Source organism: Xyrauchen texanus, chromosome 28 (genome assembly GCF_025860055.1).
Source record: "Xyrauchen texanus isolate HMW12.3.18 chromosome 28, RBS_HiC_50CHRs, whole genome shotgun sequence".
In the NCBI taxonomy this organism is placed as follows: Eukaryota; Metazoa; Chordata; class Actinopteri; order Cypriniformes; family Catostomidae; genus Xyrauchen; species Xyrauchen texanus.
Genome location: NC_068303.1, coordinates 12629061 through 12644309, shown reverse-complemented (window position 1 = coordinate 12644309; position 15249 = coordinate 12629061). Strand labels below are relative to the sequence as shown.

Genomic DNA, 15249 nt, shown 5'->3' with positions numbered 1-15249 from the left:
GAGAGTAAGAGAGAATGGCCACTCAAAGCAGTATCAGTGTAGTATTTAAGCTTTGATTTAAATTTTTGATGAGGAACAGTTTTTTGTGCTGCAGAAAAGGGAGAGGCAGCACATTTGAGGAGTGAAAGCAAAATGGCAGCCAGCAAGAGTCGGAGGATGAGCGCACACACACACACACACACACACTGAGTCTTTGTAAATGATTGTTTGAACCATAGAGCTTCTCTTTGTCTCTGTTAACAAGCACTTTCCATTGTCAGTTAATATAACATAGACTCATACAGCAGACCAATTCTGGATGTTTATTTTATAAGCCATAGTCATATTCACTGCTTTAACAAACTTTATAAGAAACTTTCTCAATGTTTTAGCAGCTTTACTTTCTTGTAATCATGTCTAATCTTATAACTTTACCGTTTCTTTGAATATATAGGCTAGACGTGTTTTTATGCTTCCAAATCAATGTTTTGAAGTGATGCACACAGATCTCATCATATCTATGTTTGTCAGAGTGTTGTGGTTGATGTGAGTGGCTGAGGATTAGCATGGGGCCGATTGGTTTTCTGTATTGCCTGCCATTATTCAACAAGCAAGAAATAATGACAGCCATAAATTGAGCGGGAATGAGAGCATTTCCATGTTTGTAAAACGATACAGGAACATTGTTTTTGTTTCTGTACAGTGGTTTCCTTTCTGCATGCTTTAGTGAGTGGTAGAGCAATGGAAAAATGACAAAAAATCATTAGCCCAACCTAATCCATTATTAATGATACTGGGAGATATAGAAACTGAAAGTAGTGAACTGAAAGAAGAAGTGCATTATATATATATACAAATTCCTAGATTTTTGTACATTTTGCCCTCCACCTTTTCTACTAATACACTCACTTAGCACTTTATTAGGAACACCTGTACACCTAAATATTCATGCGAATTACACAGTTTTGTAAATTTGTCTTCTTATTTTCATTTACGTTCTAGTCAAAGTTTGAAATATTTTCTTTCATTCCGGAGCTGGTTGGTTTAGTTAATGGCTTAGAACATAGGGCTGACAACCATCCCGAATAATACGGAATCACCCCGTATTTTTAGGCAACAAAGTTGCACTCCGGATGAAATCCATACGGGATGCCGGTTGTCCCATATTTTAGTGCAGTGTTTCCCAACCACTGTGCAGTGAAAGATTGTCAGGTGTGCCGTGGAAATGATCAAATTCCACAAAATAAATAAATGCATGGAAAAAATGATTATTTCAGGGATCCAATCTCCTCACCTTTCGGAGAAATTTGCCATATTGAAACCATAATCGTCACTTTTGTGATTGTGAAGAGAAATTATTAATGTGCAAAAGTGACTGATATTTATATGCGTTACATGACTCGCGTCAGTGCTGCAGAATACATTGAAGTGTTTTGTGAAACAGAAGCAAGCCTCACCAAAATAATCTTTATTTTGCAGTTAATTCTACACAACTATAAACTTGAATAAATTTGAACCACTAAAATAGCTGGAATTGGTGCTTTTATTGGTGCTTTCTAATTCTTTAAAAATATATCCCAAGAAAAAATGCTCATGGACCAGTAATTGATTTACCTTACCTTTTGCATCCCTGTAATTTTTGCGGCATTGCAAGAACAAATCTACAAATTAGAAAAGTGATTTTCTTTTTTTCAAATTTGTTGTTTTTTCATTACCCATTTAGTGCTCTTCCCACATGTGACCTCACACATCATAGCCTACATATGTGATTTTTTTTTTTTTTTTTGCATAAGCCGAATTTCAAGTAAACATGCTACTAAGATGGACAGAAAACATATTGACGATGGTTAGCCTATGTGGGATTGTGGTGTGCCGTAGAATTTTTTAGTCGTAAAAAGTGTGCCGTGGCCGAAAAAAGTTTGGGAAACACTGTTTTAGTGTCTCTCACCCAGACTGCCAAGAATGTTTCATTTATCAGGAAAATGGGCTTGAATCACACTGTTTTCAAGTCAGTTGTGTGAGATATCAGCTGTTAAATGGTACACGGATGCTACACCTGACAGAAGCGGCCGGGGAAAATATAAATGAAAACCAGCACATGTCTTCTGTCGTGTTTTCATTGAGAAGCAGGATAATTTTGTCAAATATATAGCATTTGAGTGCATGATAATTGTTTATCACCATTGTGATTTCGAAAACACCAGTAATTATTCTACTTTGCATATTTCAGTGCTCAATCTGGAAGAGAGATTCCGTCAGTGGCCATGAAGTGCAAAACAAAACAACAAATCTAAAAACAAAACAGCAAATCCAAAGACAAAATAACAATTCAGAAACACATCAACAAATCAGAAAACATAACGGCCTCTGTGACCTTCGTGGAGGACTCGCAGGTCCAAGATTGGTCGCAACCTGCCACCTTTTTGGGTACGATGAAGTAAGGGCGGTAGAGACCCTTCTTCATCACAGCTGGAGGGACGGGCTGTATCGCGTCCTTGAGAAGCAGAGTTGTGATCTTTGCCCATAAAGCGTTGCCTTTTTCGCCACGTACAGAGGTGGAGCGAATACCGGCGAAATGAGGCAGGACCCGGGCGAACTGAGTCGAGTAGCCGAGTCGGATGTCCTGGCCAACCAGCGCGACGGGTTGGGCAGCGAAAGCCAAGGGTCCAAACTCGCCGCAAGGGGCACTAGTGGGACGATCGCTTTTGATGTACCGGGCGGGGCTTCGCGACGGGGGGAGGGGCAGGTAATAGCGTGTCGGGAGGCAGAAGAGTGTCCCGAGGCTTGGGTGCTGAGAAAAGACTCAAAGCACTTACCTTGCTCTGAGCACCCGGCAGGGGGCGGGTTACTAAGGAAGATGTCCCAGAGAGACGTCTTGGGAACTCGTCAGTGCTGGCCTACTGGGGCTGAGCAGTCGCGGGTCCGGAGGCAAGAGAGCTGCGCCGGGGAGCCGGGACAGTAGAGTTTTGGGGCAGGGGTGCCGTGAGAACGGCGCACACCGGCTGGATGACCCAGGGTGTGAGGAAATGAGAATGTGGGTGCCGCAGCCCGAAGACGGTGCGGCAAATGAAACAAGTATTCTCCTCCCAGCCCTCCACCGGGGGGCAGATTGGTCTTGGTACCAGCTCTGGAGCGAACGTCTGACTGCCTGGGTCACCCGTCTCAGGAGCGCTTCGGAGCTTTCCTGGTGCAAGAAGGGGTCCTGGAGATGGGGGGCATACGCCGCCTGCGAGGTGCTCGACGCTGGGTCTGAGAGCTGGGCCCAGGTTGAGGCGGAGCTACCTGTTGTTTAGCCGCATGGGGACGCCCTCGGTGAGCAGGTTGGGCTGGTTTGGCGGCGCCACCTCAAGATGTGCCATCTGCTTCTTCGCCGCTGAAAACTGCTGGGCGAAGTAGTCGACGGTGTCGACTGGCCACAAGGCCACAGCTGTTCGGCTTCAGAAAACACAACATCAAATCAGAAAACACAACAGCAATTCAGAAAAGACAACAGCAAATCAGAAAACACAACAGCAAATCAGAAAACACAACAGCAATTCAGTCGAAACGGAAAGGGTATGTACCATAGCTTCTCACCCGATTGGCTATATGAAGAACACCTAGTCCTTTCCTGACTGGTTCTCTGCCCAGTTGCACAATTATTTAAAAATTTATTGCAAATGTTAAATTATTTAAAATTGTGAGTGGTTTGTCACTCAGTAAATCAGTAATTGGACACTTTATAACACAGAGAACAAAAACAGCGATTGGGAAAAGATAGTTTTAGGTATGGTTTTACATATCGACGCTGTGTAAGCGTCAATCTATGGTGTGTAAGGGACCATCTAAAAATTCCAGAAACTGAGCTAAAACACCTGTGTTCAAGCTTTCATTCAATTGACTTACATATTCTAACATAACAAACACTTTTATTAAAAAAGCATTTCTCATTCTAAAGGTTGCAGTAGATTGCCAGTGTGATGGCTCACTTTCTACATTTGAAGCCAGCATGTCCAATTATGAGTATAGTGTTGAATTATTTTAGAAACAATATTGCTGACATTTTTACCAAGATTTTGTATTCATATTGTAAAGGTTGCAGAAGGCTACTAGTAGATATGCTGATTTACTCTGTGAGATTAAGCATACTGTGTGACCAGTATGCTTGCCCGGGCCACCACAAGTCTCGGGCGAGAGTGGAACCCTCCACCCACCCCTGAGCACTCGCGGCTTGAAGACCCATTCTTGGGGTCGGTGTGCATCTCACGGCCACTCACGGCTACGACCCCACCCACGAACCGTGAACCCTGGATGTCTTTCCTCCCTGGCCCTTTGGCTCATGAATTCAGTGGAGGAATTCGTAGTTTTGCCGGTTACCTTGGTAACCTCCTGTGATCTATTTTCCACGGCATGGTCTCCCTTCGGTAGACCCCTTTCTCCCTCTGCCCGTCACTGTGTTTGTAGAGCTCCTCCCCTCCGAGGCAGGACCTAACACCGCACCCCTTCCATGTGCGGCCCTGAGCCAATTTGAAGTATTTGCCAAATGTCAACCCCCGCTTCGGGGCAGGGAGTTGTCTCTGTGGGGTCTTTTCCCCCTGAAAGAACACCTTCGCCAGCACATATAATGAGCGTTAAATGGCCCCAGCTGAATCTATACTCTGTGGAGAGAAAAACATAGTGAGAAAAGGGCGCGGCTGGCGTGGCCTGCTCCCATATTAGATACTAGCTTAGTTCTTCTGACAAAAAGTCTAACTTTTAATTTACATTAAAAGTGAAGATAGAAATTTGTTTTTTCCTGGATGTTGTATTAAAGCATTTTTCATTTTAAGTGTATATGTGACCCTGTTCACAGGGTCACATCGAACATGTTTCTGTGTCCGTCCACATTGTTTTTCAATTGTTTCTATGTAAACAAGCTTTAGGTGGACCTCTTTAACCTTTGCGTGGCGTCTCATGCTGGAGCCTTGCTGGTTAAAAAGTGTTCTGTATTTAAAGCTGGAATGTCCCGTATATTTGGCTGGTAGAAAGTTGGCAACCCTACTCGTACTACTCAAAATAATATTATGTTTCCTCAGTTTAAATTTGACAATGAGAACAATGTGAAGAAAGGGAAGCAAATACACATTTGTTTTTCCAGCAGCTGCAGGAACAGCATGGAAGTAACAAGAAAGAAAATTTGCAGAAAACACGATGCCGAGGTTTCACCGAACAAGTTAACACTACTGTCTAATTTAGTTTTGCTTTTCCACATCACAAATCTACATAAAGATGAAGTACATAAAGCACTTTAAGGCAACTTCTGTTTTGGTCATATGTTCAGCAGCAGATGACAAATTTCCTGGTTATTTCAAGAATACTGTCAAAAAGAATTTACTATGACATCCTCTGACACTTTTGATGTACTCAGAATCTGAATGAGTTCATTCATCAGAGGTTGAGTGAGGACAAGTGAGAGAGAGATTTTACTTGCACTTTATTTTACAGTACATGTACTTTCAGTATACTTGCAGTGTATTTTCCCAAGAAAGTACAGAGTAATATTAGGTAGCTACATGTACTTAATTAAGGTTAGGGTTATGTTTAGGGTTTGTACCTAGTAATTAATATAGTTGTTGTAATTATATAGTGCATAAATGTATAACAGTACTTTAAAATAAAGTGCTTCTGAGATTTTCATATTAGTGTAATGCACTGGCACCAATGAGGGCTCCATGGCATATGCGCCATACTGCACATTCATCAAAAACATGTTGTACTCTATTACCCAAAGAGAGCTTACATCAGTACATAGACTGGGTGATGGGTCAATCAATTCTAGATCGACGTCGCTCCCTGATCTTTTACCAAGTAAGCAGTTGACATTCATTGTAGTGGTGAAGATGGGAGTGTGAAATAGTGTGCCTTCAGAGACTGCAGAGCATTGCACTGTAAAAGGTTCATCAGGCATTTTAAATGTAATTGCTTGAGTACAATTATGCAATTAATTTAGGCAGTATAGCTCTTTAAAACCATCTTAAATAACTGCTTGGAATTAATTGGATTTCTCAGTAATGGTATTGCGGGTGGTAAAGTTAATTAAAAATAGATGTCTTTAAATAAAATTTGTTTACAAGCATGTAAGTTTTGTCAAATAATTTTGTAGATTTTTGCCTTGAATAAGGATAGCAACATGGGAGCCCATGCACTACGGAGCTGTTTGGGGAAAGCTACATTAAAACGGCTGCTTCAAAAGTTCCAAGATACTCATAATTTAATGTAGTTAAACTACAGGAAAGCTACTTTTGAAAATGTTAACAAAAAGTAGCTAACACTGAAGCTATGTTCAGAGTATAGTATAGTATAGTATAGTATAGTATAGTATAGTATAGTGTAGTATAGAAGTATATTGCATAACTAGAATGTACATTTCCTGAAGAAAATGTGAGTGGTGCTTGCCGTGGCAAAACTCGTGAAACAGCATGTTATAACTTGAAAAGAGCAAAAATTATGGTCGTAAATAAATCAACCCAGAAGTCTGTATGATTTTCTGGTGCAGAAATATGTGATTTGTCGCTCGGTCGCTAGGGTAAGCCCGTGTGGTTGCTATGCAGTTACCAAGGTAATACAATACATGGCTCCTTTCGATCCTGAGTGAAATAAGTCAACCCGGAAGTCTGTAGTGTTTTCTGGTGCAGAGATATGTGATTTGTTGCTCGGTTGCTAGGGTAAGCCCATCTGGTTGCTAGGCAGTTACCATAGTGATACTAATGAAGTCTCCTTGGCATCCTGGTTGAAATAAATCAACCCAGAAGTCTGTACGATTTTCTGGTGCAGAAATATGTGATTTGTTACTCGGTTGCTAGGGTACTCTGTTAAGTTACTAGTGAGTGGCTTGGCAGCTGCCAATCATGAATCTCCAAAGGCTGCTTGTCAGTATGAATGATATAAACCAACTCCCATGCCTCTGTGACATTCAGAATGGAAGATATCCCTCTATGGATTTTGGTTGCTAAGGTGCTCGACAATGGTTGCTAGGGAGGGGCTAGGAAGTGTTCAGGTGATTCATGATTGGTTGTTTGCTGCCCCGAGTCAAACGAGACCACCCTGGTGTTTCTATGACACTTCTATCCGGAGATATCCCTTTGATGTCTTTCATTAGAAGTCTATGGGACTTGTTGCTAAGGTGCTTTAAATTGTTGCTAGGGCGTGGCTTGATAGCTTCACAATGATCCTGAGAGACTGATTGGTCATCTGAGTGAAATGAGCCTGCCCCTTGTCTCTATGACACTGTGATCCAGAGCTATGTTCAATATTAAATCCCTTTGAAATTTAATTTCATGGGCAGTCCTACACCATTGTAAGTCAATGGGGGCAACTTTGGGCAGCTCCTGCCCCCCAGGGGTGCAACATTTACCCCATATTGAGGTATGCTCTTACAGAGCCTGCCAGCCTCTTCAAATGTGGCAAATCACACGTTTCTGCGAAATCCTCGCTCGGAGCTGTGACGCGTCAAAGTTTGACGCAATGTTAAGTCTATGGGATTTTTCGGCCGCTTTTTTGCCCCTGGGGCAAACACCGTACCCCCGATCGCTTATAAAAGTCATAGCACACGTATCCTCAATAGGCCGTTCGATTTGACACCTCATTCGTGGGTCTACGCCAAACGGTGCGGGACGAGTTAGGTGGCGAAGTTTTGTACGGAGATATAATAAGAAGAAGAAAAATAAGTATGTGAGATTACAATAGTGATGCTTTGCAAGCACCACTAATAAAGTCATTTATAATGCAAAGCAATTAAATTATGATCAGTATTCCTCTGGACCACAAAAAATGAGGTTTATTGAATGATTCTCAATTAGGGTGGAATTAACATATACATTTACACCTAATACAACTAATCAACTGAAAATGAGTAAGTAGCATCACTGTTTTAGTTGATATTTTGCGATAGTTTGTTTCTGTAAAATCCACACTGTTTTAAAAACAGCTGAGCGGCACATTACTGAAAAATAAATAAGTGGAAAATTGCTACTTTTGGTTAATTCTCTGCTTAGGAGATATTTTGCAGTTGATGCATGTGGAAAGATGATTTTCTTTATTTTATAATTTAACTTATATAATATTATGCTTGAAATCAATTATAATCAGTTATAAAGGCATATACATATATTGGCATTCATGTAATCGTTTATCTAAACATTTATGTAATCAATTTACTTGATAATACTCAAAATGTACTCAGGGATATTAAGTATTGCTTTTTTCAATGTTCAGTGACTATGTTTTGTCCCTCATGATACCTAAGTGCTAGAATTAGTTAAGGCTTTGATAAAAACTGTTATGTCTTAAATGATACCACTTACACAGCTTTGGGCCCTGAATGTCATCCAGACCCAAGCTGAATGCGTTGCTTACTCTGTCAGAACAAAAACATTGAGATTAACCAAGCTTGCATGCAGATTGGTGTTATATAGGTTCGGACAAATATCTTTTCAGTTCTTCTCTTTTTGCTCTATGCATTGACTGCATCTCTGAGGCCTCAGTCTATCCTAATCCTTTCTTTTACTTAGTTCATTAGATGAGACAATATACTATAGACTTAATTAATAGATTATATCTTTAAAACCAATTTATTCAATATTCAAAATATAATTCTTTACTATTTTGCATTTATTCAGTGTTCATTATTATTGAATTTTACAAATCAATATTGTTATTCCTTCTACAATAAATCTGATTTATTGGAGTTATTTCCATCTGCTTGATCACCTTGCATCAGTAGTTTTACTCACTTAATGCAATTATTCAGTAAGCTGTTCCTCTATTCAGTAACAGCCCCCTGTGGATATCTTTCTAGCTGTCAAACCAGCCTTTTCTGGAATATATCCGTCAACCAGTTTCCATGACAGAGGGGGTTATAATTTTTCCTGGTACACCCAGAACCTCAGGGAATAATTTAATCAGCTAAACACAGCAGCCAGCACCTCACCACTGTTATAAAGTATGTATATGAGGAGGCAATGGGTTCCTTGAGAGCAGGTAATGTCCTACTGTCCTTTTCATGACATTTAATTATGCTGTGTAAATTAAATGACTTTATTAGCTGAATATCTTTGACCTCTGCAGTGCTTATTGTCATGTTAGTTGCTGATTCTCTGGATGTTATGGATTTGAGAAATGGAAAGTATTGGTTTAGGATGGGCATATACCAATGTAAAATGATTTCCTTTCTCATTTTCTTGGGTTGCTCTAACAAAACGACAGGGCTCCACATTTACCTGACCTTAAACATCACAAACATTGTTTACCTGATTCTGCTGAGCTTTTGTGTTAGAGATAGCCAACGTTTGAAATAGTTACAATGTTGCTTTCTCAGCTCAATTCTCTGCTGAAACTCACTACCTCTGCTTTGTACTACATACATTAAATACACTACAACTCGGACTGTGTCAGAGTGCAGTGGAACTGCATTTATAACGTTAACGCGGCCAAAGATGGCGATATCGCATTGAGAGAAATAAAAGAGTGCAGAAAAAGTGCTGTTACGTTAGCCGCAAATGCACAGGACTTTCTACCCCGTTTGAACTGAATAATTACGTCAGAAGCATGTACGACTCCTCAAGAATCCCTAACAAAAATTCACAGAATGATTTGATATATTGATTAAAATTTGTCATTTTTATATTTGAATGAGTTGTTAGACAAGAGTAAGATGTTAGGCTCAATAATAGACTATAATTTTTAAGAATTTAAATAGTGGTCACCGTGGCTGAGATGCATAGTGTATAGTAGAGCTATAAATAAGATGTTACTCTAATATGACAATTATGTGGTTTTTGTGATTTGTTTTCTCTGTTATCTCTATAGTTTATCAGCATGGCTTGCTTATTTAAAGGCCGGCTTGTCACTGGCACAGCATAATTTTTTTTTTTTATAAGATATTTTTCTTTGTAGCGTTCATGTAATAACTACAACTGCTTGACAGTGAGCTAACATGTAGTGTTAGATAAATACCAGAATAATGTTGTGCATATTAACTACATACATATTAATTCACCACTTGTGATGATTTAGTTCTAAGAAAGTCCAATCATGAAAATGCTTTTATTTTTTGTATTTATTTTTTTCATTATAACATTGGCAGACGCTTTTATCCAAAGTGACTTACAGTCGACTTATTACAGGGACAATCCCCCTGGAGCAACCTGGATTTAAGTGCTTGCTCAAGGACACAATTCTGCTTACCAGCTCTGTGCTATAGCCCACTACACCACCACCACTCCATATAAAATGCATATTGAAGAATGTAATAGTTTTAGGTGTGTCCCCCTTTTGCCCAAATGACAGCATGCAAGCTGGCATGGACTCAACATAAATCATCATATTTTGCAAAAACATGTTGTCACAGCATGATTTGAAAATGTTCCAAAGCGCATCTTGTTGCCGAAGGAAATCTGACCTATTGCCAAACAGATTTAACATGGTCAATGTCACAAATTTGCATACATTTGATTAGTGAGCTAGAAATATTTCTTCTTCATTTTACATCAAAAATGTATTTGCTTCACATTTTTGAAGATATCCCCCTTAGATTATTAGACTTTTTGAAGAGCAATGTATGGGTATTAGAAATATTAATTCTGAACTTTTTTATTAAATGTTTAATGTTTTTCTTTTTCCTTCCCATTTTTCGATTTATTTCAGCTTCCCCCAGATCTCCAGTAAGACCCACTCTTCCCAGTTGGAGACCAGCTCCACCCAGCCCATCCAGCAGCCATGGCAGATGATTCGGATATGCGCAATGAACTATCGGACATGCAGCAACGTGCAGACCAGCTAGGCGATGAGGTGAGGACATTAACGGCCTCTATTTAAACTTCACTGGTGGCCAAAAGTTTGGAATATTGTACAGATTGTGCTCTTATGGAAAGAAATTGGTACTTGAATTCACCAAAGTGGCATTTAACTGATCACAATGTATAGTCAGAACATTAATAACGTGAAAAATGACTATTTTAATTTGAAAACAAATATTCAGACCTTCTTAAACTACTTCAAAGAGTTCTCATCAAAACAATCCTCCATGTGCAGCAATGACAGCTTTGCAGATCCTATTTAGAACTATTTATCACTTGTCTCTGAATTGACTGATAATGATAAATCAAGAAGAATACTAAAATAAATGACTCTCATCTAACATTTTTGTTTAATTTAGCATTTGTTCATTTTTTAAGTCAATTTTGTTCAGCAGAATTTACATTTGTTTTGCTCCTCATCAGATTGCTGACACTATTAGAAGTTGTTTATTATTGCAAGGTTTTATCATCTGCTGATTAAGGCTTGGATGAATTGCTGGAATAGCATACATTATAACTGACTAGTGTAATTTAGGCCACAGATTTCTTTATTTTTATACAGTCTTTTCTGTGTGCTAGCCTAGGACTGTGAGTTGTCAGGGTCCATATGTGAATGTGCGTATGTGTGTGTCAGGTATTTTAGGAGGGTTCACCTGTACCCAACCTTACATAACGCTGTAGCATTTTCCATGTGTGTGTGTGTGTGTGTGTGTGTGTATAAGAGCTGGGGGTGGTGCTAGTGTGTGTTTGCAGCTTGATGAAGCTTCTCACTGCCACCCCACACTATGATTCTCACAGCTGAGCAGAATATTATAACGCAAACAGTACTCCACACTGCAAATATATCAGGCCTTTTTATCCATAGATATCTGAATTAATAAGAGCCATGACATTTGTGTAGAAAATGCTATAAATTACTCAAATAAACAACTACAAATATTGTGTTGAAATGTGTTCAGAATTCTTAAAAAGATAGCTCACCCCAAAAATGTTGTCATCATGTATTCACCTTCATGATGTTCCAGCCTGTATGACTGACTTTCTTCTGTGAACACAAAAGGAGATGTTAGGAAATGTGTTAGCCTCAGTCACCATTTACTTTCAGTGTTTGGAAAAAAGATGCAATGCAAGTAAATGGTAATTGAGGCTAATATTCTGCTTAGCATCTTCTTTTGGGGTTCTACAGAAGAAAGAAAGTTATACAGGTTTGGAGCAAAATGGGGGGTGGAGTAAATTATGACAGCATTTTTCAGTTTTGGGTGTCCCTTTAAAGGGATAGTTCACCCAAAAATAAAAATTATCTCATAATTTACTCACCCTCATGCCATCCCAGATTTGTTTGACTTTCTTTCTTCTGCAGAACATAAATTAAGGTGTTTAGAAAACTTACTCTGTAGGTCTAAACAATCCAAGTAAATTGTGATGAAAATCTTAAAAAAAGCACATAAATGCAGCATAAAAGTAATCCATAAGACTCCAGTGGTTAAATCCATGTCTTAAGTGATCCAGTTGGTTTTAGATGAAAACAGACCAGAATATAACTCTCTTTTCACTGTACATCTTGACACAGTCTCCTTGACAATCATGATTTCAAGCTGGATTACACTTCTTAGCACCATCTAGCGCATGCGTTAACAGGGTTGGGAGGGTTAATTTTTAAATCTATTCCACTACAGATAACAGAATACAGGCTGTAAAATGTACTTTGTAACATATTATATTAGATTACTCAAGGTCAGTAATTTATTCTAAATACCAGATTAATTCTTCAGTACTGGTAGATTTTTTCAATAGTTTTGTCTATAAAAACTCTGTCAGTACAGTAAGACAAACATGTTAAAAATACATTCTCTGAAAAACCTAAATAACTTATGCAGTGTTGTTTCTAAAACTAGATCAATCAAATTTCTCTTGTTTTAAGGATTTTTCTATATTTTTACAGGAAAAAATAAAAAAAACATTATCAAGAATATGATTTTTGCCCTAATATCATAGGTCTTACTAGAAAAAACTAAATTATGATCTTACATGAATTTTCTTGATTAAAACAATTATTGTATCTGGTAACGTGCATGTAAAATAGAAATAGCATTTTAGCTTAGCGTAAAGCTGACAATTTACACAAGGTTTACTTCTAGTTCTTTTGCTCCAAACTTACTTCAAACTTACTTCTCTGTCTGCTCGTATGAATAAAACACATCATAAGAAAGTGTTTCACCACTGTTTAAATGCACTTTGGATCGTATCATTTATATGTATAAATATTTTCCATCTAAAAGGACTAAATATTTAATGAAACAAATGACAATAAAATAATCTCTTCAGTAATCAAAATACTTTTTGAATGTAATCGTATTCTAAATTGCAATTATTTAAATTGTAACTGTAGTGGATCAATCTTATATTTTGTATTTTAAATACATAATCCTGTTAGATGTATTCCATTACTCCCCAACCCAAAGTGTAATCGAGCTTGGATATTGATTGTGTCTAGAGAGTGCAATGGCAAGATGTACAGTGAAAAAGGAATTATATTTTGGTCTGTTTTTCACTCAAAACTGATTGGATCACTTCAGAAGACATTGATTAAACCACTGGAGTTTTTGGATTAGTTTTATGCTGCATTTATTTGCTTTTTGGTGCTGCAAAGTTCTGTAAACCATCACTTGCATTGAATGGACCTACAGAGCTAAGATATTCTTTGAAAAATCTTTGCTTATATTCTGCAGAAGAAAGAAAGTTATACACATCTGGGATGGCATGAGGATGAGTAAGTGACGATTTTTGAGTGAACTATTCCTTTAATTTTTAGTTAGAAGAGAGAGACAAGGAGCTTTCACAATTCTAGTATTTTTGTAGGGCATTGATTTTGGCTCTTTAGTTCCCTCTGAGCTGAATAAACAAAGTCTCTTAGGCCATGTCCAAATGAAACACATGTGGGTTGATTTATCTACAATTATGCCACCCATTCCTGTTTATGAACATCAGGGTCAGAAATAAACCAGGGCTTAGGGCAAAAAATACCCCAGAATATTTAAAATGTGGGTACAAAAAAAAAATCCACCTAAACATTCCTCTTTTTTATGTATTATTTAACATTTGATATACTTCATAATATTTGTTTCTAGCCTTTTCTAATTATGGGTTTAGACACTGTATTGACCACTTTAATTAATTGATTAAATTAAAGTATTTTATATAAATGGATAACATGTAGTGTGTTCAAAATCTTTTATTATTTTTATTTGTTCCATTTAATGGCCTGATAAAAAAGAAAAGGCCCCTTAAAATTATCCCTGGGGGCAAATCAGTTCTTAATAAGGAGTTTATTACTTTTACAGCTTCAGAGGAATTGTGAAATTCTAGCACATAAATAAAATCAAAGCAACATTTTGTACGGAGTACAAGTTCACATTTCTGTTTTTGTAGTTTGTTCAACATTTGGGTAAATGCATGCTGTATAAAATTAATTAATTGTTTATTGATTATAGTGTTTATTAGAATTGCTTGCAGTGGTCTTTATCTCTGTAATTTCCTAATGAATTCTGTTTTTAACATCTCTTTTCTCCCCCCACAGTCACTGGAGAGCACCCGCCGTATGCTTCAACTAGTGGAAGAGGTAAGAGAAAGACAGCAAAGACATTATATTTAGCAAAATTATTTCTTGCGACATAAGTCAACACAAACTGCATAAGAGGACCCTTTATTCTAGAAGTGTTTAACATACAGTGGGGTCCTAGAGTCCACACTGAAAATCTGGTACTGAAAATTGTATTTTAAATAATAAAAATGAATAGAAAGCTTTAGGATTTAAAAAAATGTGAAATAAAGAAACATTATGATGCAGAAGGTAGAATTGAACTTTTCACTCAACTTTGTTTTGCTGACAATATATTCTGAGATGGAAAAAAATAATAAATTACAAAAATCCCAAGTGAACTGCATTATGTGGTATAATCCAGGTGAACCCACTAGGAGGGAATAGGGACAAACAATATGAGACATGATAGCCTGCCAATTATATTTGGGTATATTAATTCAACAACAACAACAAAGATTATTTATGAGTTATAAATTACATTTAAAATAATGATATGGTCAAACTGAGAAACAAGAGAAGGAATGTCAATGGAAACAGATCAATATGATGAGGACAAGGACCCTAAGATCCTTAGATCTTATAGTATATAACATATCTTACTTTTTGTATAGCATTAGTCTGCAGATAGACAGTTAAGCTAAGCAAAAGATGGGCTTTCCTAATCTTGTTTATCATGGGTTGAGGTTTTGTGTGTGTGTGAGAGAGAGAGAGAGAGAGGCAGAAAGGGAAAAAGGTGTGTATACCTGAGGGACAGAGAACTATAATGAAGTCTCCGCCGAAAATCTCAAGGTCATGTTGATAATCACGGCCCATATCTCTGCAAAGAGCACCTCCCCATTTCCATTACTGGCAAAT

The 15249-nt window shown here is 37.9% G+C and overlaps 1 protein-coding gene across 1 annotated transcript in view; it reads left to right on the top strand.

Annotated features, from left to right (window-relative positions):
• LOC127621577 (synaptosomal-associated protein 25-A) overlaps nt 1-15249 on the top strand; it is a 46133-nt gene that overhangs the window by 11990 nt on the left and 18894 nt on the right. Inside the window, exons 2-3 of the mRNA XM_052095234.1 lie at nt 10642-10785; nt 14371-14412. Coding sequence (XP_051951194.1) covers nt 10714-10785; nt 14371-14412 — 114 coding nt within the window. The 5' untranslated portion in view covers nt 10642-10713. The remainder of the gene's footprint in view (nt 1-10641; nt 10786-14370; nt 14413-15249) is intronic.